Source organism: Sebastes fasciatus, chromosome 22 (genome assembly GCF_043250625.1).
Source record: "Sebastes fasciatus isolate fSebFas1 chromosome 22, fSebFas1.pri, whole genome shotgun sequence".
In the NCBI taxonomy this organism is placed as follows: Eukaryota; Metazoa; Chordata; class Actinopteri; order Perciformes; family Sebastidae; genus Sebastes; species Sebastes fasciatus.
In genome coordinates this window covers 8,934,957-8,957,364 of record NC_133816.1, presented here as the reverse complement: position 1 = coordinate 8,957,364, position 22,408 = coordinate 8,934,957, and the positions used below count along the sequence as shown (strand labels likewise).

The 22,408-nt window shown below is 40.4% G+C and overlaps 2 protein-coding genes across 2 annotated transcripts; both read left to right on the top strand.

Annotated features, from left to right (window-relative positions):
- Window positions 1-2,177: 2,177 nt before the first annotated feature.
- Window positions 2,178-7,713, top strand: LOC141760362 (G-protein coupled receptor 26-like). Its single transcript, XM_074623075.1, has 4 exons — window positions 2,178-2,369; window positions 3,010-4,105; window positions 4,468-4,581; window positions 6,562-7,713. Exons 2-4 carry the CDS (start codon window positions 3,435-3,437, stop codon window positions 6,797-6,799), a joined length of 1,023 nt encoding a protein of 340 aa, XP_074479176.1. The 5' UTR covers window positions 2,178-2,369; window positions 3,010-3,434; the 3' UTR covers window positions 6,800-7,713.
- A 5,087-nt stretch (window positions 7,714-12,800) lies between these two features.
- LOC141760734 (carboxypeptidase Z-like) lies at window positions 12,801-21,027 on the top strand. Its single transcript, XM_074623795.1, has 11 exons — window positions 12,801-13,019; window positions 13,461-13,496; window positions 14,052-14,426; window positions 16,051-16,278; window positions 16,365-16,597; window positions 17,823-17,984; window positions 18,141-18,299; window positions 18,541-18,676; window positions 18,889-19,028; window positions 19,492-19,591; window positions 20,055-21,027. Exons 1-11 carry the CDS (start codon window positions 12,938-12,940, stop codon window positions 20,411-20,413), a joined length of 2,010 nt encoding a protein of 669 aa, XP_074479896.1. The 5' UTR covers window positions 12,801-12,937; the 3' UTR covers window positions 20,414-21,027.
- Window positions 21,028-22,408: the final 1,381 nt, after the last annotated feature.

Genomic DNA, 22,408 nt, shown 5'->3' with positions numbered 1-22,408 from the left:
TTCACGTGCAGTTTACCTCATGGGTTTCCCTAAACTACATTTAATGATGACTCACCTAATCACTGTAAATACTCAACTATCATCGCCACAAGCTCTGAGCAAAGTGAATTCTCTGACGCTGTATCACTCTTACATAAATAAAACACTTAATTGGAGGGGATGGTGGATTCAGGCACAAGCCCATAAGCTTCATAACAAGTGGGAGTAGGAAGCGAATGAAAACGAGAATATATACAAAACCCCTGCAGGCTGCGTCTGACCCCAGTGAGTCACTGTCTACACAGGCTTCTCCAGAACTGGACATGACTCAGTAACGAGCACAAACATTTTCTGAAGAGCACTTCTGCTGCCGGCTGCAGTGTGTTACTCCAGTTTGGATTTTAATGCTCAGTGTTTTGTGCCATGAATTAAAACAAACACTGGTGCTTTTCAATTCCTGAGCTAATTAGTTTTATAATGTAGTCCTTTTTTTTTTTTAGACTTTTGTTTATTCCACAAGGATGCGTCAAGGTATGGACATATAAACAAGAGAAACATAAGGAGCTAATTTTGGGGGACTGTGGTGAACATAATGGTTACCTTGTAAGAGCTGCCATTAAATAGGCGTTATCAGTCACTATAAGCACCGTAGATGTGGGTCAGTAGGGGCCTACTACACCCACTAGTAGGTTTTATCATCTATTCACGTGGTTGATCACAGAAAAAAGGTATAAAAGAAGACAACAGTGATTTCTACCAGATGTAGTAATTATGACAGGAGCAGAAGCGGAAGTCAGGCACTGTAGTGCAGCGTGAAAATCAATGTAGGGTGGAGGTCAGGGGCAATGGATATGACACAAAACACAGGGTTTTCACCCACAAGGCTGGGATTTACATCCTGTGTGAAAGCCAACAACAACAACGTAGTAGGCCCCTACTGACCCACATCTATGGTGCTTATAGCGACTGATAACGCCTATTTAATAGCCTGATAAGAGTCGAATAGGGTGCAATATCGGTGTGGGGGTCTACCTACTGCTAAATCAGAAATAAAAGTGGGTTTTGCAAACTTATTTTCTACTCTTTTGAACACTTGTAAATTATGGCTGGTATATCTGATGCCAAGAAATGATGTCTATTATTCGATATATATAATTAATAATGCTAATGATGCTAATGCTAATTAGTCAAATTCACCTTTAACTTTATTTACTGTGCGTTTTCCCTATATTTGGCAAATGAATTACACTTAAATTATGAGTGTAGGGAGGCGAAGAGAGAGTCTGGAACCATAACTGTATATATAAAATTATTTTATATAGGCGCTGGATTATTTATACGATATTATCATATGTGTATTATTAACATGATATCAATATTTAATTTTTTAAATATCACGGTTATAGTCAATACCAGTATATCGCGACACACCTATTTCAGAAGATGAAATAGTAGATGTGAAAGACTTTGCACTCACATTTTCTCTTTATGAGCACCTTTAAAAACAAACTTTCCATGCAGGGGTAGAGGGGATTGACTGTTGCGATGGGATTTTTGTTTTTGTTTTATTGATTGATGAGTTGCTTGATTAAACGGGATTTGGTTGGCAGTGGCACCGTTCAGTGTCCTTCCCAGTGGAGAAACTGAAGTAGAATACAACATAAGACATAGATAGATAGTAACTTTATTGATTCCGAGGGAAATTCAAGTTTCCAGCATCACAGTTCCATAGTGCAAAACATGTTAGTAAAAAGGCAGTAAAAAAGTTAGTAGTGCAAAGTACAAAAAAAATATACCAGATATAAAAATACAAGGAGATGAAGAAAACTTTTAAAAGTGATCATAGTGCAGAAGAGACTGTTAAAAGTGAATATAGTGCATTATTATCTGTCTAAGTTTCCTTATTAGTAATATATTTCTGTTGTCTGTAATTCACATTCCAGTCTTCATAACCACAAAATCAAATTACCCCAAAGATGAAAAAAAACAAAACTGTGATTTGAGGTCATAGTTTACCAACATCAATCTTGTTTATTTTTTGCTTACCAGACACAAATTATGATCGTGCACAGTGAATCTACAGTAACCACACGGTGGCTATAAATAATTCACTTCAGGAAAAAGGATCTATTTGCCCCCGCGTGCCTCTCTCCTTTGCGCGTGTGCACCTGGTGCCATTTGGTCACAGACAGACAGACGCGTATCTCCAATAATCCAGGAGGAGCACATCACTGGATTTCTCTGCGCACTCTTCTTTTTGCCTCCAGATCCAACATTGATTTTGCAAGAAACTGATTGATTTGTATTTTACGCACACAGTTTGCGCGCAGAAACCAAACAGCTGGGCAAAATCTCTAGAAGTTCTCCAAATATGTAGGAAAGAAGAAAATGTGAGTTTGGATGTTTTGTGACTTACTAGGACAAGCTGTTCCCGTGCGTGTGTCTCTGGGTGTGTGTGTGATTCTTCACGTGATTATGTAAAAGAGATCATTCATTTCAGTACACTGTAAAAAAGAAAAGAAAAAAAAAAGTGTAAAATAACGGAAACTTTCCGGGAGCAGGGGCGCCAGAAAATGTCTGTTAAAAAACGGAAAAATACTGTCCGTTAATTAACATAAATAAACTGTAAAAAATTATCTTTATATAATTAGCCTTTATTACTGTAATTTTACAAGAAATATTTTACTTTTAACATATATTTATTGTTAGAATAGAGTAATACACCGTAAATCTAAGACCATTTACCTATAAATCACAAATGAAACGTGTAATTTTACGTTGCAAAAGCCCAAATTTACATTAACTCTCAGAGTCAACATAACCCTTCTAACATAAATTAATTGTTAAAATAGAGTCATAAACATCTAAAAATATTAATTATACTTGTGATTGTGATTACAAAAAATATTGTAAATCCAAGACCATTTACACATAAATCACAAATGAAAATTTGTTTCTGTCATTTTGAAATACAGACAAAAAATTTAAAATTTCTTAAAAAAAATAATTTTTAAATGGTTTTTTTTACAGTGTAGGCATGCTGGTCCTCCTCAGTCCACATCCAGATCTGTGTGATGATGAGTGGGTCGCCTGCAGCACTTTAAAGCTCTGCACCTGTCGGATGTTAATGGGAAATAATCGGCAAGTTTGAGAAGAGAGAGAGAGAGAGAGAGAGAGATGATGGTGATGGTGAGGATCAGCACGCTGGACAGCGCTCGTGGAAGTTGGAGAAGCGCACGGACGCATGGAGGATTTTAATTGAAATATAATTTTGGGGTTGAAACTGCAGCAGGAGGATTTTAATTGATCATTTTTGTGTGTGAAACTGCATCAGGAGGATTTTAATTGATCATTTTTGTGTGAAACTGCATCAGGAGGTGAGATGAGCGACCATGGTTGATTATAAATGCTTTTTATGACCAACAACAGGCTTATCATCCTCTCTGAAGTGAGACATGGACTTTGCTGAAACCATCTTCGCTCTGTTCATCATCGTGGTTGCAATCGTCTCCCTGTTGTCCAACTTGTTGGTGCTGCTATGCTTCATCCACAGCACCGAGATCCGCAGACAGGTGCCCGGCGTCTTCACCATGAACTTGTCCTTCTGCAACATCCTCATCACCGTCCTCAACATGCCGGCCACTCTGTTTGGGATCATCAGAGACCAGCAGCCCTTTGCGGACTGCGTGTGCCACACGGTGAGCTTCCTGGAGACCTTCCTGACAGCCAACACCATGTTGAGCATGGCTGCTCTGAGCATCGACCGCTGGATAGCTGTGGTTTTCCCTCTCAGCTACTCCACCAAGATGCGCTACAAAGACGCGCTGATCATGGTGTGCTACTCGTGGCTCCACTCTTTCACCTTCTCGCTGACGGCGCTGCTCTTCTCCTGGGTGGACTACAGCCAGGTGTACGCGTCCTGCACCCTGCAGCCGAGTGGAGAGGCAGGAGACCGGATTAAGTTCACCGTGTTCACCGTGGTGTTCCACAGCACCAGCTTCATGCTCTCTCTGCTCACTTTGTGCTTCACCTACCTGAAAGTGCTCAAAGTGGCCAGGTTCCACTGCAAGAGGATTGATATCATCACCATGCAGACTCTTTTCCTGCTGGTCGACATTCACCCAAGGTATAGTTCATCTAATTGCATTTCTCATTTATGTGTTTTTTTCATACATTTATAATCTTAAAGTCTTTTTGTGTCATTTGTTGGTGCATGCACATATGGCCAAGGTATAGTTCACCCTAATGCATCCCTCATTTATGTGTTTTCCTCATGCATTTATAATCTGAAAGTCGTTTTGTGTCATTTGTGGTGCATGCACATATGGCCAAGGGGGAAGAGGAGGAGGACACATTAACAAGGGGGAAAAGTATCTGAGATATTGGAGTATAACCTCCTGACCTCTATACCCACTGGAGTAACTGGTGAAACCAAAAACATCTAATTACAATAATTCATGGATCTGTTCTGCATTTGCTGTTTTTTAGCGTGAAACAAAGATGTTTAGCAGAGCAAAAGAGGAGAAAGCAGAGAGCCACAAAGAAGATCAGCATCTTCATCGGCTCGTTCATCATCTGCTTTGCTCCTTATGTTATCACAAGGTAAGTTGATCATTTCATTTACTGCAAAGACTCCTGCTCAACAATTTAAAAAAGACCAATATAACATATGCAACCCTCATCTCTGCATCCAGACCCATTACAGTTGTTGTCCTAGAAGATGCACATCTGTCACACCCTCAGATCACATTAGACACAATTCAACACTTGGGAGTCACATTATAGTCTCTCTGAACCATGAGACGGCTCATTAGTCACCTCCATCATCGCCCTGTAAACAGGTGGCTTGCCATGCTGCTTCCACTGAAACACACACACAATACAATACAGTACAGTACAGACAACAAACAGTGGCTCCCAGAGAAAAGAGGAAATCCTTCCGAGGCCCACAAACCAGTTGTCAGCCAGATGTGGTGCCGATGATCCATCTCTTCTTTGACAGTTGTGGTGCATGCACATATGGGTGGGAAGAGGGAGGACACACTGAGGGGGAAAAAGCGTCTGAGATATTGGAGTATAACTCCCTGACCCCTATACCCACTGGAGTAACTGGTGAAAAATCGAATTACGATAATTCCTGGATCTGTTGTGCATTTAAATTAGCATTTATACACATTTACTGAAGGTAAAAGTGATAATATTGCTATTTTTGTTTTGTAACGTTACCTTAATTGGCTGAACATAAGGTACTGTACGTATATTATTATGAACCGTATGGTTAAATTTTTAAAAAGCCAAGGCTCTCTCCAGTGGTATTAAAAATTCAATGGATCTTCCCCTTGACATAAAAACAGTACATTATATAACATTATACTGTATATAGTATAAAACAGCGTTGAATTGGTATAATACTGAAATGTGCACATAAAACAAATCAAACAAAGAAATAAAGTAAAATACAATACACATTGTTATATATATTTCCTTTTTATGTATACTCTATGGAAGATTTAAAATGCCATTTCAAAAAAAGAAAAAGCTCCCCTGCACCTCCTCATGAAAACTAATGATATAGTGCTTTACATGTAATACTTGCAGGTTTGAGCTGTCTGCATTGAAATGCAATACGCCTCTTCACTTCTTTCTGTGTTGTGAACAGAAAATTCCCGTCACAATGAAAAACAATTAATTCAGTTATTAAAGACAAAAGCTCAATACTTATAGTTATGTTATGTTTAATTATGACATAAATGTACACAACGAAAGGAAATAGCCTACATATTAGAATGTGTGTTGTATTTAAATTTTTTAAAATTTGTTTTTAAGTTGGCATTTTGAATCTTCCATAACATTTGTTTAATTGTAAAAACTTAAGGGGCGTTCAAAATTTAATATAGTTTCAAATCCATTTTAAAAACTCATGTTAGTGGAGCACACAATATCCACATGAATGCATAACATTGCACATAAGAAATGATGATGAACATAGAATAGTGAGTCCTGTTTACTGGGGCTGTGTATTGGCAAGAATCTGGCGATACGATACGTATCATGATACAGGGGTTACCATTCAATATATTGCGATACTGTAAGCAGGGCGATATATTGCAATTTTTTAAAACCTAATTTGAGGAAAAAAGCCATAGTATAAATAACACATCGCCATGTGCTTAAAATCGGAGTAAAAAAAAGTCGCTAAAAAAATGTATACTGTGTTTTTGAGAATCGTTACAGTATCACGAAACATAATATCGCGATACTCGATATTTTCGATATTTTCTTACTGTTTACCAAATATTCCTGAACAATTATTACTACTGTCATTGACTGAATGAAGGCACATGCGACAACTTTGTGCAGCTCAAAGGAACAAATTAAATTCGGAAAAATTTCAGACTACCCTCCCTTCTAAAAAAAAGCACTTAAGCACCGCCCCCCTTTTTGACCTCCCCTTATAATTTCCTAATGTGTTAAAGTCTCTATAGGTTAGGTCTTACCTAATCATCTAACAACATGAACATATAGAAAAAAAAGATCTCTGACGTACTTTGCTTATTTATGTTTCTGCTGCCGCCCTTTCAGGTTGGCCGAGCTTCTACCCTTTGTGGACATCAACCGCCACTGGGGAATCATCAGTAAGTGCCTAACATACAGCAAGGCTGCATCCGACCCCTTTGCCTACTCCCTCCTACGTCAGCAGTACAAGAAAGTCTTGGTTACTGTCGTCAACAGGCTCCTCCGCCGTGACCTATACCCCTCGTCTGGCCATAACAGCTCTTTAGACACGGAGAACGACTACTGTCTCCAGAGGATCAGCTAATGGCAAACGCGCGGACATGGGCAGAATCACACCACGGGCCAAAATAAAGGTTGCCTCTTGGAAGGAGGTGGGAGGAGGAAAAGAATGAGACAGAGCGGACAGGATATTGTTATGAAGGGAACAGATTGTGGGTGGGGGGCGAAGAGAGAGCAAAAATAAGAAAGATGGTGGGTGGTGGAAAACGAGAAGACAGTAATGAGGGGGAGGATGAAGGGGTGAAGGAGAAGACGGACAGGGAGCGACGGGGACGATGTGGAGACGTTGGCCTCAGACAGTATCGGTAAACAGGAGATCTGTGATTCATCGGCGACGGCAAAACACACACGACCACGCAGATGCACACATGGATCAGACAAATCAATTTTATCGAATAAGTCCTGGGTTCAGATTAATCTCAAACTGAGGGACCACACAGCTGGACGCCGGCCCCCTCTTCTCTCGGAGCGACATGTATAAAGTGGCCTTTTGTACTGTACCGACCACTTTGTAATGATTTCGGCAAATCCACATGTCGTGACCTTTTCCTCTGCCACGAAATGCAGCGACAGAGATAAAAGCTGATGGTCGATAGGTGCTGGAGCAACGATGTGAAAAGAAGGAGAGACAGTGTTGCTCCTGCTTCTGGATTAATGTACTTTTAAGGTGTGGAGACTCAACTTGCTGCACATTATTGCCATGTTCTGTATTGACCTTGTTAGACTACTTTGTCAGTCACTGAATATTGATGCACTTTGTCTAATTCTCTCAGAGCTACAATAGTTACAGGAGCCAAAGGCAAATAACATTTACACCATGATATTAAAAGATAAGACTGGTGGTATTCTATATTTCTGTTATTGTCAACAAGTACGATGAGAAGACCAAAATCAACAATGTGTTACTCCCTCACTCAGCTCTTTCTTATGAAGATTTTGTTTTTTTATATATTGCCATCATTTTTGCCTTTATTGGAGGGGTATGACATGCAACACATGGGAACATTGGGAACATCATACCGCATGCATCTGAACTAGACGTAAATCTTAAACTACAATTACCGCCTCACAGTTGTATACCTCCTCCAACCAGTCAAGTTGCAGTTTACATCCATGTCCGTTCAAAATGTCATCATTTTAGCCCATAACATTTGTGTGAAATTATCATAATGAATTCTTGAGTTATGGCCAAAAACATGTTTTGTGAGGTCACAGTGACCTTTAACCTTTGACCACCAAAATCAAATCAGTTCATCCTTGAGTCTAAGTGGACGTTTGTGTCAAATTTGAAGAAATTCCCTGCTGGCGTTCCTGAGATATCGCATTCATGAGAATGGGAGGGACGTGAGGTCACATTGACCTTGACCTTTGACCTCTGATCACCAAAATTGAATCAGTTCATCCTTGAGTCCAAGTGGACGTTTGTGCCAAATTTTATGAAATTCCCTCTAGGCGTTCCGGAGATATAACGCTCACGAGAATGGACTGGACGGACGTACAACCTGAAAACATAATGCCCCATGGGCATTGTAGTTTTTAGCAAATGTTACTCAAACAGGAGAAAATTGTGCATTTTTTGGGACTATTTTCACACGTGGATTAATACACGTTTGGCGCATTGATGGGTATTTATGGCAGCAGTGCTGGGATGTTTGTTTGACCAAAAAGAAACTACAGTGCCCTGGTTCATGGTAATGAAGAAACATGTCACCCAGTGCAACAACGTGACTCATTGATGTGTTTTTAATAAGGACCACCCTAACTAAGTAAGCAAATTTGAATGCTATCTGTACTGTAATGTCCGTTTTACCATGCTCCAAGTTACTACACCACTTAGTCTGCAAAGCATCTCTCTTTTGGTGCGTGTTCCATTTAATTAAATCCAACTCTCTCGTGAATTAAACAAGGCCAGGAGGCAGAGATAATGTGATCACTGACTACACAGACAACACTTGTTAGCAGGATCAATTCATTATTGGTTTTGGTCTCGTCATGGGATTTGTTGACAACATAGAACATCACCAGACTTATCCTTTTAAAGGTGCAGTGTGAAGGATTTGGCGGCATCTAGCGGTGAGGTTGCAGATTGCAACCAAGTGAAACTTCTCCCGTGTGCCAGGTGTGTAGGAGAACTTGAAACGTGAATACACGAATGGCCCTCTCTAGAACCAGTGTTTGGTTTGTCTGTTCTGGGCTACTGTAAAAACATGGCGGCCGGCTCCGTGAAGAGAACCCGCTCCGTATATAGATATAAACGGCTCATTCTAAGCTAACGAAAACACACCGATTCATATTTTCAGGTGATTATACGCTACAGAAAACATACTTATTAATATTATATATTGCCAATAGATTCCCCAAAATGCTACACACTGTTCCTTTAAGTGTGAGTTTGTAACTGAATGTACTAGAGATAGCCCACTTTTGACTGAAATGCGTTTCTATGGATATTTACATGATGTTATTATATATTTTGCACTGTACAGGAACAACTTTTTTTGTCTAGATAAAAAGGGAAGCAATGTGATGTAGCATAGGAACGCTTTCAAAGTGCTTTAAACACACTGTTTTGTGTTTGTGCCAGATTTGAATATGTGACTTTTTCAGCGGTTCTATACTTTAACCAGAATAGCTTTATTATTATTAAAAAAATCTGTTTCTTTGGATGTACTTCATGCACATGTATTTTTCCTCCTGTAAGCCACTTGCTGTTCTTTGGCAGTGTGATTAGCTATTAGTGGAATATGTGCAATAAAAGCTGTCAATTATAAAGCTATTAGAAATATTAATGTTTTCACATTAATGTTATTGAATTTAGATAATGCCCTTGTAAGTTTGTAAATCAAATTCAAGCAGTTCGGTTAAAAGTCTTGGACACTAAATGACAAATAGGGCTTTTAATCAAACGATAGATGACGATAATGGGGAAATGATCTATTGAATATTAGATTGATGGATACAGGTAGACATGAAAGGAAACATAATTTGTTTTTCTCAAATAAAAGCTCTTTTGGTTCCTTGTTCACCACCAGCTAGTCGTCTGTTTCTGCATCGCATTGTTCCGTATCCATCTGCCTCGTGGCCCTCATTATATCATAGATGATATATGGTGTAAATGTCTCTGCAGCAGCATTATTGCCAAGTGTAATTAAAGAGACGGGTCAAAGATCATTTTTGCCAATTACTGATTCTGATTTATTCTGACTCAGACTTAATTTGATGCATGGAAACAGACCAACGGTAATTATTTGCAGCATGTTAAGTGGAGGAATCTCCATTGTTTTGTGGCTAACTCAACCACCGGCACCTCTTAATTTGAGCAGTTCACACTAAAAGCAGCTCAAGGTCGTACCGAAGCCGGGGTTATGGCTACATTAACAAATCATCTAATTAACCCCAATCATCAGAAAGTGCTAAAGGAGAAAGTGGTGATTAAAACTGCTCAAATGGAAAATGTATGCATAGAAAAATGTGTCACGGCTGCTGAAGTTTAAAAGGACAACAACTGAGTCAACTGAGTGAGTTTAAAGAGTGTCAACCAACTCTTCAAAGTATATTCTCAAGTATATATTGCCATTCACGCAATAATGTGCACAATAAATCACCATGTTAAGGATCTAATTCATATTCCTGATTTAGGATACAGTAGTATTTCTTGCTGGCACCACCCTCGACTCACTCCACTCATTACAGCCAGAGGGCCGAGCTCGCAATCGAGACGCTCTATCCAGTGTTGAACCCAGGGGTCCTGCGCCCGCCCGCCCGCCTGCGTGATGAATAATCATGCTTCCCATTATGCTAATTCAGATCAGCTCAGCTTGAAGGAGAGAAGACCCTATAATTAGGTGAATGGGTAAAACAAGCTCAATGTAATGAAGCCCTATGTAGGTAGCATGACAAAATGTTCTCTGTGTGTGTGAATAATTGTCTCCCGGCACATCAAATTAGGCTGTAGAGCGGTTCACTCGACGATGAAGTTTAGAAATCAGGTCAGGTGGCAATCACCTCGGCTGAGTCTTGAAGCAAATTAAGTGTTCTTTTGAGACAATCAAAGGTTTTGTTGTTTCACGACTATCTTGGTGGTAATTTTTTAGATTCATTGTTCTATTGTGTTTCATTTTAAGGCTTGTTTGCTTGATTGCCAGGTAGCCTATCAGAGCTAGTGGGATTATGGCTGCAGCTTCCACCCCCTCAGCTGCACCCAAGCTTCCTCCCTTTTGCTTAAATGTTGATTTTCTGTCTCTAAGATGGAGTTTAATGGCAAAGCTTGACCCAAAAAGAATCCAGACTTAGGTTATGCTCCAAATTGCATACTTTTTCATTTTACTTTTACATATTGAAGCTGCCCTTACAAAGTAGCCCACGTATTGTTGCATGCAGTATGCATACAATTGTGACATACTACTTTGCGCCATGAACTTTGACCCTCTTACTCATATATCTGGTGTTCAGAGGATTGTGGTTCAGAATAGCCAGAAACGCATTTTGGCTTGAATAAATGCGACCAGATGTAATAAGACATCCTGGTATTTATGGCATACTGCATTTGATATGCTATGCTACGTCGGAGTATTAGGGCCACATTGAGGAAAATAAATAAATCTTAGATTTCGAGAATAAAGTCAGAAGTTTACGAGAAAAATAGTAGTATTATTAGAATAAAGTCATTGTAAAGTTGTAATTTTACGTGTTATTTTAGAGGGGAAATAGAGCAACGTGCCGCCTGTGTGAAAAAGATTGTGCAAGAAACTGTGTTTATTCCGAAGAAAGAACCAAACGGACCTGGGGGAAATTGCCTCTTTTGTGGAGGAGGAAATTACTTTTTTCCTCCTAAAGTTATGACTTTATTCTCGTAATATTACAACTTTTTTCTTGTAACGTTATGACTTTATTCTCGTAATATTACAACTTTTTTCTCGTAAAGTTATGACTTTATTCTCGTAATATTACAACTTTTTTTCTCCTAAAGTTATGACTTTATTCTCGTAATATTACAACTTTTTTCTCGTAAAGTTATGACTTTATTCTCGTAATATTACGACTTTTTTTCTCCTAAAGTTATGACTTTATTCTCGTAATATTACGACTTTTTTCTCCTAAAGTTATGACTTTATTCATGTAATATTATAACTTTTTTCTTGTAACGTTATGACTTTATTCTCATAATATTACGACTTTTTTCTCGTTAAAATTATGACTTTATTCTCGTAATATTACGACTTTTTTCTCGTAAGGTTATGACTTTATTCTCGTAATATTACGACTTTTTTCTCCTAAAGTTATGACTTTATTCTCCTAATATTACAACTTTTTTCTCGTTAAGTTATGACTTTATTCTTGTAATATTACGACTTTTTCTTGAAATAGTAGGACTTTATCTCATAATATTACAACGTTTTTTTTCTTAAAATAGTATGACTTTATTCTCATAATATTACGACTTTATTCTCGAAATCTCTGATTTATTTTCTTTCCTCAATGTGGCCATATTAATCCGTCATAGGTTTTAACACTAACATACATCTAATTTTCAAAATTAAGCTAAGTAGCCCAAAGAGAGATAAAATGGGTGCAACAAAATTGCTAATATGAATTGAATAATGTTATCTTCATATAGCGGCCCCAAACAGGCATCTTTAATGACAATCATTTTCCCTCCCGCCAATTAAGGACCTGTTTGCCAAACAAGGTCACGTAACTCAAGAGGGCGACTATTGGAGGAAGGACGTCACTCCAATTAAGCCATGCAATTAAGACAGGTGAGAATATTAAATGAACATATCTAAGGGGACACTTTAATTAATTTTAAGTCAGAGTCAGAAATTCTTCTGGAGCAAAAAGTCAACAACTAAACTTAAAAGTGTGGAAAAAAACAAGAAATATGTCTGCATGCTGCCTTTTTTAATTTAACAAAACCTCCGTCGTTCTTATTTTCATTTCACAATGTCCCTACCTCACCTCGGAGCCACTTCCTCTGTAACTTGATAGTTGACCGTAATACGTGTAATAAAGTGGGAGAAGTTCAGGGGGAATTTGTGCTGCAGACTTTGGGACATTGACGCACACACACCCTCTGGCTGGCTGCTGCTGCTGCAGACTGTCTGTATGTGTGTGTGTGTGTGAGAGGTGCCACATCGAAACGGAATAGAATAAACTCTGGAAAATGCGCATCATGCTGCTGATCCTGCTGCAGATGTTGGTCCTTGTGTCGTCTGCTCCTCCACGGTGTGACCCAGGATTTAGAGGTAAAGTTATTTTTTTTAACTTTATATGATGATTTTATTATTATTATTATGCGTGCATCTGGAACCTGCTGCTGCAGGAGTTGGGACATATTTTCCTGTGCAGACTGTAGTTTTCTAGATCTATACTTTCATGCAGTAAATCTTATGAAAAATGCTTGTTTGTAACTTTTTTAAAGACACAAAATGATAGTGATTAGTTGGCCTATAGCTTGTCAAATGGTACTTCCAGATGAAAGCATGCTTTTCAACCTTAATGATGCATAATCCTGTATAATATGTTGAACTTAATGAAACTATTGTAGACAGATTTTAGAAAGTTGCTGAAGTATAACCAGAAGAAACAACATGGTATTTTTGTAGGCCACATTGAAGCATTTGCATTTGAGACCACTCTGCCATCTAGTGTCTGCTTTATTATGACTTGCTGATGTGTCTTTGCAGGACTGTGCAAGCCAATGGAAGTGGAAGAAAAAAAACGTAAGTACTCTTGGAGCTTGGAGGAAGAGTGAGTGATTACTTGCATTAGCTTTTTTGCCTCATATTGTGTATAGCGGCTGATCATCTCTCTGGACTCTTTAACTCCATAAATGGGAGCTTTTCCTTGACATTTGAGGTTATACTTTTTCCAACTGGAGAATGATCAGGCTCTAAATCTCCCTCTGACAGGTCAAGTGTTTTTACGGTTACATCCCTGTGAGTCAGTGTTTTTAACAACAACAAAAAAAAAGGATGAGATCATAAGTCTCACTGGGTGTAGTCTTAATGGAATCAGGCCCGAAAGCCATAAGAAAGACCATCATGTGTATTTTTAGATGATCAATTGCAGTATGAAATATTCAAATTCTAATTTCCAGAGATAATAGAAATATTTGGAGCAAGATGATTGAAGACAGCACAGTGAGGCTCATCATTAAGTGTGTGACAGATGGAGATACATGTCTTGATCCCTTAGAAATGAGATTGATAAAGTTAAAGCTACACTTTTTCATGTTTCTAAGTTTACTTTTAAAATGTTCCTCATTTCTACCTCAGCCAAATGCACAGATATGCTACTGTCCTACTGCGACGACATGTCCTACACTCAGACCATGTTCCCGAACATCCTCGGCCACAAGACCCGCGAGGACGCCGAGGCCGGCGCCGAGTACCTCCTCATGAGCGTGGTCGAGTCTCTCCTCGGCGGAGAGTGCAACCCGGAGATCCGCATGCTGGGCTGCTCCGTGTTGACGCCTCGCTGCGAGATGGGGAAGGTGCTGAAGCCCTGCCGCACCACCTGCGAGACGGTGCAGAAAAGATGCAGCCACGCTTTCGACGCGATAGAGATGGCGTGGCCCTACTTCCTGGACTGCGATCGCTTCTTCGTCGGAGAACAAGAGGGGTGTTATGATCCGCTGGAGGACCTCCGAGGTGAGAACTAACATCATTGGTATTGTGACCTTAGTTTTGTTCTGTTACTGTAATGCCTATTTGTCGCCTCAAATGTTTCCAGAAACATCTTGTAGTGCACGGTTTAGCTGTAAAATGAGAACGTTTTTGACCCGGCAACCATGTTGAGATCTCTTGAGGAAATACCAAGCAACGCCCACATGTCGAGAGCACAGCCAATAGGAACGCTCTCTCTCTGAAATGACCTGTGATTGGTCAAAGTCTCCCAATCACGGGCTAGATTTTTTAAAACCTGAAAACAGAGCCAAGAGGAGGTGCAGAAGTCTCTCAGAACACTTGAATTACAATATGCTAAAAGGTTATTATGGAATTTTTGCCCAATTATGCCAAAATAATTGTTGCCTACTGAAGCTTTAATATTTAATTTTTTTTTTTTTTTTAGCTTTTTATCTTCTTCTGCAAGAGAAAAGACAAGCCCTTGGAGTTTCAGTAGAGCATCTGGCATCTGGTTCGCACACACACATGCTCATGTGGCTCACCTCAAAATAAACTCCCCACTGCAACGCCTTATTTCTCCACATAAACCCTCACTCACACTGGGTCTCGTGGCTACTGTCATATGTGTTTATTAGCAGCCTATCCATATAAACGGCGCCTCAATGCACCACAGAAAAACAAACGTTGTCTGACGGTATTTCTTTAAAAAACTAATGTAAAGTCCAAAACTGGTTTCTAAAGATAAAAAAAAAGATACTCTGCTGCCACTCGCAGCAGAAATCATGTGTGAGCCATGTGAGAGAGCGAACAGCAGGAACTTATGCAGGACAGAAGGAACTCATTTTAGCATTTAGTCATATAATATGTGCGTTTTTGTACAGTAAAATTCGTACACGGAGTCTTAAAGTCGACCAATGAAATTAACTACTCTGTCTTAACCCGCTAGTGTTTCAATTTTTATTGTAGTGCAAAACCTTTTCAGCCGTGTCGAATTTAGTTCAGATGTCTGGCAGCAGGTTGGACCTGTGATTATTCCCATATTCACATTAATTTCAAACTGATGTCCTTGTTCCTGTTTTGATATCATGTGACCTGAATTTCTTCACACAGTAATCCTTTACAGTTCTGTATGCACCTAACTTTGCATGCTACACACAATACACACAAAAGTGGGTGTAATATTTCGCCTCACTTTATGTAAATGTTGTCATTTTTTAACATCTTAGATTAAGTGCGTCTGAACCTACAATTATATACTTATAATAATAGTTTTACAGCGTGCCAATCATTGCATTGAAACCAGTTGTTGTCTTCGAGGTCATTTGAATCTGGCAGCACGAAGGTTTAATGTGCTCCATGTGGTTTTATTGGTTTCTGCTAAGTGTGAATAAAGAAATAAGGGCAGACATCAGCCGGTTTACCAGTTGAACACGTCAGCTGAAATAAGCACATTTTGGTCTTACTGTATATCGTCTTTCCACTCTCTCTTTTTTGTCTCTGCCGTACATACCAGACTCTTCAAACGCTCTATTTATAGCCTGGCAGCCTCACAAGAATGTCGACAGCTTTTATAGATCTCGAACGTGGCCGGTCACGGTCAGATCCGTTGATCAAAACTGATAAGACTATGTTGTGTTTTTCTTTACAGCGGAGCAGGATGCCGAGGCCGTTGACAGCATGGAATTTCTTCCTGCCGAGGAGCCCGCCACCGCGATAAAGTTCACCTTTCACTCCAACGCTCAGATGAACAGCATCTTGAAGAAAACTGAGGAGCAATGCTCCGACATCGCGAGAACCTACAGCATCGGCCGCAGCATGGAGGGCAGGGAGCTGCTCGTGATCGAGTTCTCCAACAACCCCGGCCAACATGAACTGCGTGAGTAAAACTCGTCAATGTCTGCGTAAATCTTTTTCCTTATGAAGGAAGTTAAGACCAGTTCCTGTAAATGTGACCCTCTATAGTCGAGCCAGAGGTGAAGTACATCGGCAACATGCACGGAAATGAAGTCCTGGGCCGCCAGCTGCTGATCTACCTGGCTCAGTACATGTGCTCAGAGTATCTGCTGGGGAGCGAGCGCATCCAGACGCTCATCAACACCACCCGCATCCACATCCTGCCCTCCATGAACCCTGACGGATACGAGGTGGCAGTTTCTGGACTCGAGGACAATAACTACAATGATGATGAGGAGGAGGTCAGTTCTCCACAGTTACATCCATTTATCGCTGTGCAGTTTGAGCCATGTTTGTTTTTTTAATACATTTGGAAAAAGCAACCTAACACCCTAATAATCCACTCATCCTTGTTAACTGTTACAGTTAAACAGCACAGGGCTCCAGACCAACTTTTTACATTGGTTGCACTGGTGCGCCTAACTTTTTCATTTAGGTGTACCCAAAATTTTCCACCCTCCCTTTTGGCGCCGCAATTATACATTTTAAGCGTTACTTTTCTGTCAATTCCCATTGGTAATTTCTCAACACATTATGTAAAAATGATTGTAAACAGGAATAAAGGTGCAGATAAATGTTTTGGAGTCAGATGAGGCAACCACCGCCAAAGATGTTGGGTCAAAAGGGCACTGTAAGTAAGGGGTCCAAGAGGGTCCGCTTTATGCCTCTGTCCCACATTGCGAATGAGAGTACATGGAGAAAATGTGTAAAACCCCACGCCAGGCTTTGATGCTCGCAGTACAACTGTGTGAAAATGCCCCAAGGCCGGGTTTCAGTGCAATCCACATGTTTACATACCTTTGTTGGTATAAGAGTAGCAGTACTAGTAGTAGTAGTGTTATTAAATGTACACAGTGTCACACACACACTTTTTGCCCTCCCCATTTGTGACATGATTCCGGCGCCTCTAATCAGGATTAGGCATCTTACTGTGGACCGGGGAGACAGGTGGTGGAGCAGTTACCTCCACCGATGATGTCGGGTCTGGGCTTGGCCGTTCAGGGCTGGGTGGGGACAGGTGTAACGGGCCCCGCAGCATTTTTCTTGGTGAAAAAACAACCAATAGTTATTTTCATTTTGAATTACCGGTATGTTTTATGGTTGCTCGAGGAGGAGATCAGGGTGTTGTTTCACACATACACACACAGCAGACTGACCTGCTAAATGTCAGACACGACCAATGAAAATGTTTAGTCACACATGAAAAATATTTGGTCGCATGTGTGACTAAAGTGGTCGCACTCTGGAGCCCTAGATCATGTGGAACTTGTCAATATTTTCTCAGTTTTCTCAGAGTTTATAGACTAAACAATTCACTAATTGAAAAAAAAAATGGTTGTCTTGTAAGTGTTGTAAATATTCTCAAGCAGCAAGCGAGACAGTGTTGAAATTAATCCAGATATACATTGAAATCATTGAATAATATTTTTCTAATTTTCTAAAACACACATTTGTAACTTCCCTCAGGGTCCCAGATATGATACTTGGAACATCGGCCGAAGCAACGCTCAAAACCTCGACCTGAACAGAAACTTCCCCGATCTGACATCCGTCGCTTACGGCCGCCGCAGACAGAAGCGCTACCGCACCGACCACATCCCAATCCCAGACTATTACTGGTTTGGTAAGGTACAGTATGAATCCTTATCCATATTTGTCATGATGTCAGTGAATGATCTTTTATAGCCTGATGGGCTATAAAAGCTGAGGAACCGCTCTACCACTTTAAATAAACCTGATTTGTTTCATTTCTCGGTCCGAATAAGTCTTAATGCTGCAATCCAGGTTGCACCAGAGACTTACGCTGTCATGAAATGGATCCGCTCCATCCCGTTCGTGCTCTCTGCTAACTTCCACGGCGGGGACCTGGTGGCGTCCTACCCCTACGATCTGTCCAAGCACCCGCTGGAGCACAACATGTTCTCCGCAACACCGGACGACAAGGTGAATGGGCTCCTCGGAACACGTCACGAGTCAAAACTGCACAAAATAAAGGAAGAAAAACATGACATAAGTTTGATAATCTTTAAATGAATAACTTAAAATATGATGAAAGGGAATATGGCTTTTGACATACATCCAAATAATCTTGGACATATTTCAGAACTTAATGTTAGTATCTTCTCATCATCTGTAAAGAACTTTAAAGAAGAGAAAAATAACCCTCAGGTTTTTTGTTCTGTAGGTATTCAAGCTTCTTGCAAGAACATATGCAAACGCCCACGAGACAATGTCCAATGAAAACGCCCAGTGTGGACCGGCTCGTAGGCACAGTAAAAAAGGAACCGTCAATGGAGCCGAGTGGGCCAGCATCGCAGGTGGTGAGTTGAAAAACTGAACATTATTCCTCAGTAACAAGTGTTATTAATGTCTGACTCTGAAATGAAATGTTCGATGAAGCCACTAGAGGTCGCTGTAAGATCAGGGAAGCGGGTGAGGAGGAACCTCTGAGAGGTGTAGGGCAAAGGTCAGCACGCTTTCTCATGGCTTTCTGGGTAAAGAGGTTTTGTTTTTGTTTTTTGTCTCCGGTCAGGCATGCAAGACTTCAACTATCTTCACACCAACTGTTTTGAGATAACCGTGGAGCTGGGTTGTGATAAATTCCCCGCTGAAGAGGAACTGTTTATCGGCTGGCATGAAAACCACGAGGCTTTAATCGCATTCATTGAAGCGGTAAGAACATGATCAATGTTCCATTTTTCAGTTTTCTTATTTTTGTTGATATCGTGGTGTTTGGCTTAGGGATGCATCGATCCATCACCAATGTATTGGATCTTTTTCAAAAACACTTGGAGGCTATGAGCTACTATGTAGTAACATGAGCTCCTAGTAATGGGGCTTTTATGCTGTGAGAATTGAAATACAGAATATTAACTGCTGGCAAATATTGCTGAACAAGCAGTATTGTGGAGGGGGATTCAGCAGCCTGAAGCAGCTGGATAAATGTGTCACCACTGATTTTTTTTCATGACAGGGACTAAGAAACAGTTTCTAATGTCGGCGCCGACACCAATCCAACGTGTCAGATCGATGGATTCCTAAGTTTGGCTGCACAGATGTTAACAAAACCACGAGTAGATGATGATCTGTCATTATTTAATATAGTAAACTTGCATTTTAAAATGATGTTCCTCAGGCCCATCGAGGTATCAAAGGACTCGTAAAAGACGAGGAGGGAAATGTGGTCCAAGGTGCACGAATATCAGTCGGAGGAATACGGCACGACGTTACTACAGGTAATAAATATCAGCTGCTAACATGATGCACCATTTTTCCACAGATGAATTAGCCAAAGCTATGACAATAGATTTGTTTCCTTGGACATTTTCCAAGTTGTTGTGGCCAACATGACACAAATTTGTTCTGTTAAGGGGCACTCCCGCCATTTAGTATCACACTTCCATAACTCTGTAAACATGCAGCTGTTTTAGAGATATCCAATGAACACTTTGCAAGTTTCAAAAATGGGAGTCTTTCCCATTTCTACCATCCATCCTATTTAACATGAATGCTGCACTAGACCCTCCCTGCCTGGTATTACACCCGTGTCTGTCACATTTTGTAGCACAGGCTTTCCCAGTGATGAGTATATAGTGTCAAATTGGTGCAGTGCCCTTTCAAAAAAACAAACGCAGTCCTACTCAACTATAAGCATGTAAATGAAAGTCCCAAACACTCCGCCTCCTTCTTCCTGCCCAGCTCAAAACGGAGACTACTGGCGCCTCCTCACCCCTGGCATCCACATCGTCAGCGCCTCGGCCCCGGGCTACACCAAAGCCGTGAAGAAAGTCCATCTGCCTCGTAGCATGCAGGCAGCAGGCCGGGTGGACTTTGTGCTGCAGAAAGCTGCGTTTGAGCTCGACACGCAAGAGGAGGACGACGCCATCCTGGCAATGGGCACCTACGACCGCTTCGACCCTTATAACCAGTACGAGCGCTACACCCTGATGGCTGATTTGAGCCAAGACCGCGAGGAGAGAGCGGAGAAGCCCTGGTGGTGGAACTACTTTAACCTGCCGGGAGGCCTTGCGCCAACATGGCTGCTCAAGCACTATTAGAGCTTTCATGGTATCTCTTTCTACAGTATACACACAAACCGAGCTATATCGTCTAATGAATGTGCTGCTTTTTATTGATGTTACACCGCAGGAAAGTGTAAAAGCTCGCTGGCTGGCCTTCGTGTTAGCTTTTACACTTTTACCTACGTGTGCTCTGTTTTGGTCCCAAGTCAATTAACTTCACCATGATGTTTTATAACAATTTTACAGCAGAAATAAAGAACTTTTATGTCAATTATTGTATATAGTCACAATGTGAATCCTTCACACTCTTCTTTTAAATATCTTGAGGAAGTAAGTTTATTTGTACTGCTACTTTCAAACAAGAACAACCTAAAAAAAAGGAAAATAAATATGTTGAAAAAGCGTACTCTGATAATTTATTTTCCCCAAATAACCCATCTTCATTCAAGCATTAGACTTTTAGTATGTGATTAAACCAGGTGGCCACTAGGGGGCATGCTGAGTCAACGTCTGGCCCGAGTTACTGCAAACCATGAAGTCTGGTTATTCTTCCACACAGTGTGTACTATTTGTAAAATTAACTGAACTAGTTCTGTGTCTTGAGCGTTGTGCTGAGTCAGAGTTTTGTATTAAAGACTCCTGATTTCTTTTGCATTCCTTCTGGTCATTTGTTTCCCGTACCGTATAGGTTACACATCTTGAATGTATTTGAATTGAATGTATAACAACAAATAAGACCGTACAAAAGTTATACCTATTTTTAAGTATTTAAAAACCTTATGACCCCTTAAATTGAACCATTGTCAACTTGGAGTCCTTATTACATTAGACCTAGGTCAATAAGCGGTGAGCGGTTCCACTAAGGAATGATTATCTATCCCCTCTCTGGATGTTCTATTTGTAAAAAGTTTTAAGAGGTAAAAACGTCCAGTTGTTCGACAAAAAGCAGGCAAAGCAAAAAAAAAAAAATACAATTATATGTAACAGAAATATGTTTTGTCTTGTGACCCCTCAGCTTTATCTTCTGACTCCACTCTTATCTAAACTTTTAAAACTCTCTTTAAAACAATCTGCCCTCAACATTAATCCTTTTATGACCTGAATCATCTGTCGATATATAATTACATATCGTCCTCCCACACACCTGAGCAGGAAGGATGTTTTGTAAACTTTCAGCTAATTTCTGTTTGTGTATATTTCCAACCTTCAGCTGCATGGGGGAGCTAATCCACACCTTAAATACTTCCTGCTGTAGGAATCTCATCCGGCATGTTTTGACTTGTACAAGTTCCTATGATAACTTCTATAGCCTTAAAACCACTAGATCTACAAAATAATGACAGACAAGAAAGGAAACAACTAACTAAACACGGGGATATCGTTTATGATTGCCAAATAGAATAGGTCTATTTGCGGGATCTATTAAAAAAGGAAAGTAGCACGCTAAGTACCAAGTCGAGAACTGACAAAAAGCCCCTTTTCCACCGCAGGAACTTTCCCCCAGAACCAGGAACCTTTTGAGGAACTCATTGTGTTTCGACCACAGGGACCAGGGTCTAAATTAAGCTCCAGGGACATTTTCTGGGGACTTTTTGCCCCCCCAAAAAGGACCTGGTCGGGGGGGGGGGGGGTAGTATTTTCTGAAAGTACAGGAACTTTCAGGATGGAGTTTGCATCCAACGTGCATCAGTAAATACTATGCAGCAGTTAATGTCGTCGCAGTACGATTAAACCTATTTTTTTCAACCGCTATGGAAACGCAGAAAACATTGGGCTGAAGGAATCTTTTAGTTCCTTGAAAAGTAGTCCTGGGACTAAAATTACCAGGAACTTCTTGGTGAAACGGGGCTCAAGAGGCAGAAAAAGAGGGTGTGAGTGTGTTGTACTGCAACCACACTGGAGGATCTGCTTGATAGAATTGAGAATATAAGAAAAAGATAAAGAGCAAAGCCACATTTGTCACATGCAGCTAAAAATCAACCACCACAACAACAACAACGCAAGTTCACCTTAGTAAAGCCAAGCGGACAC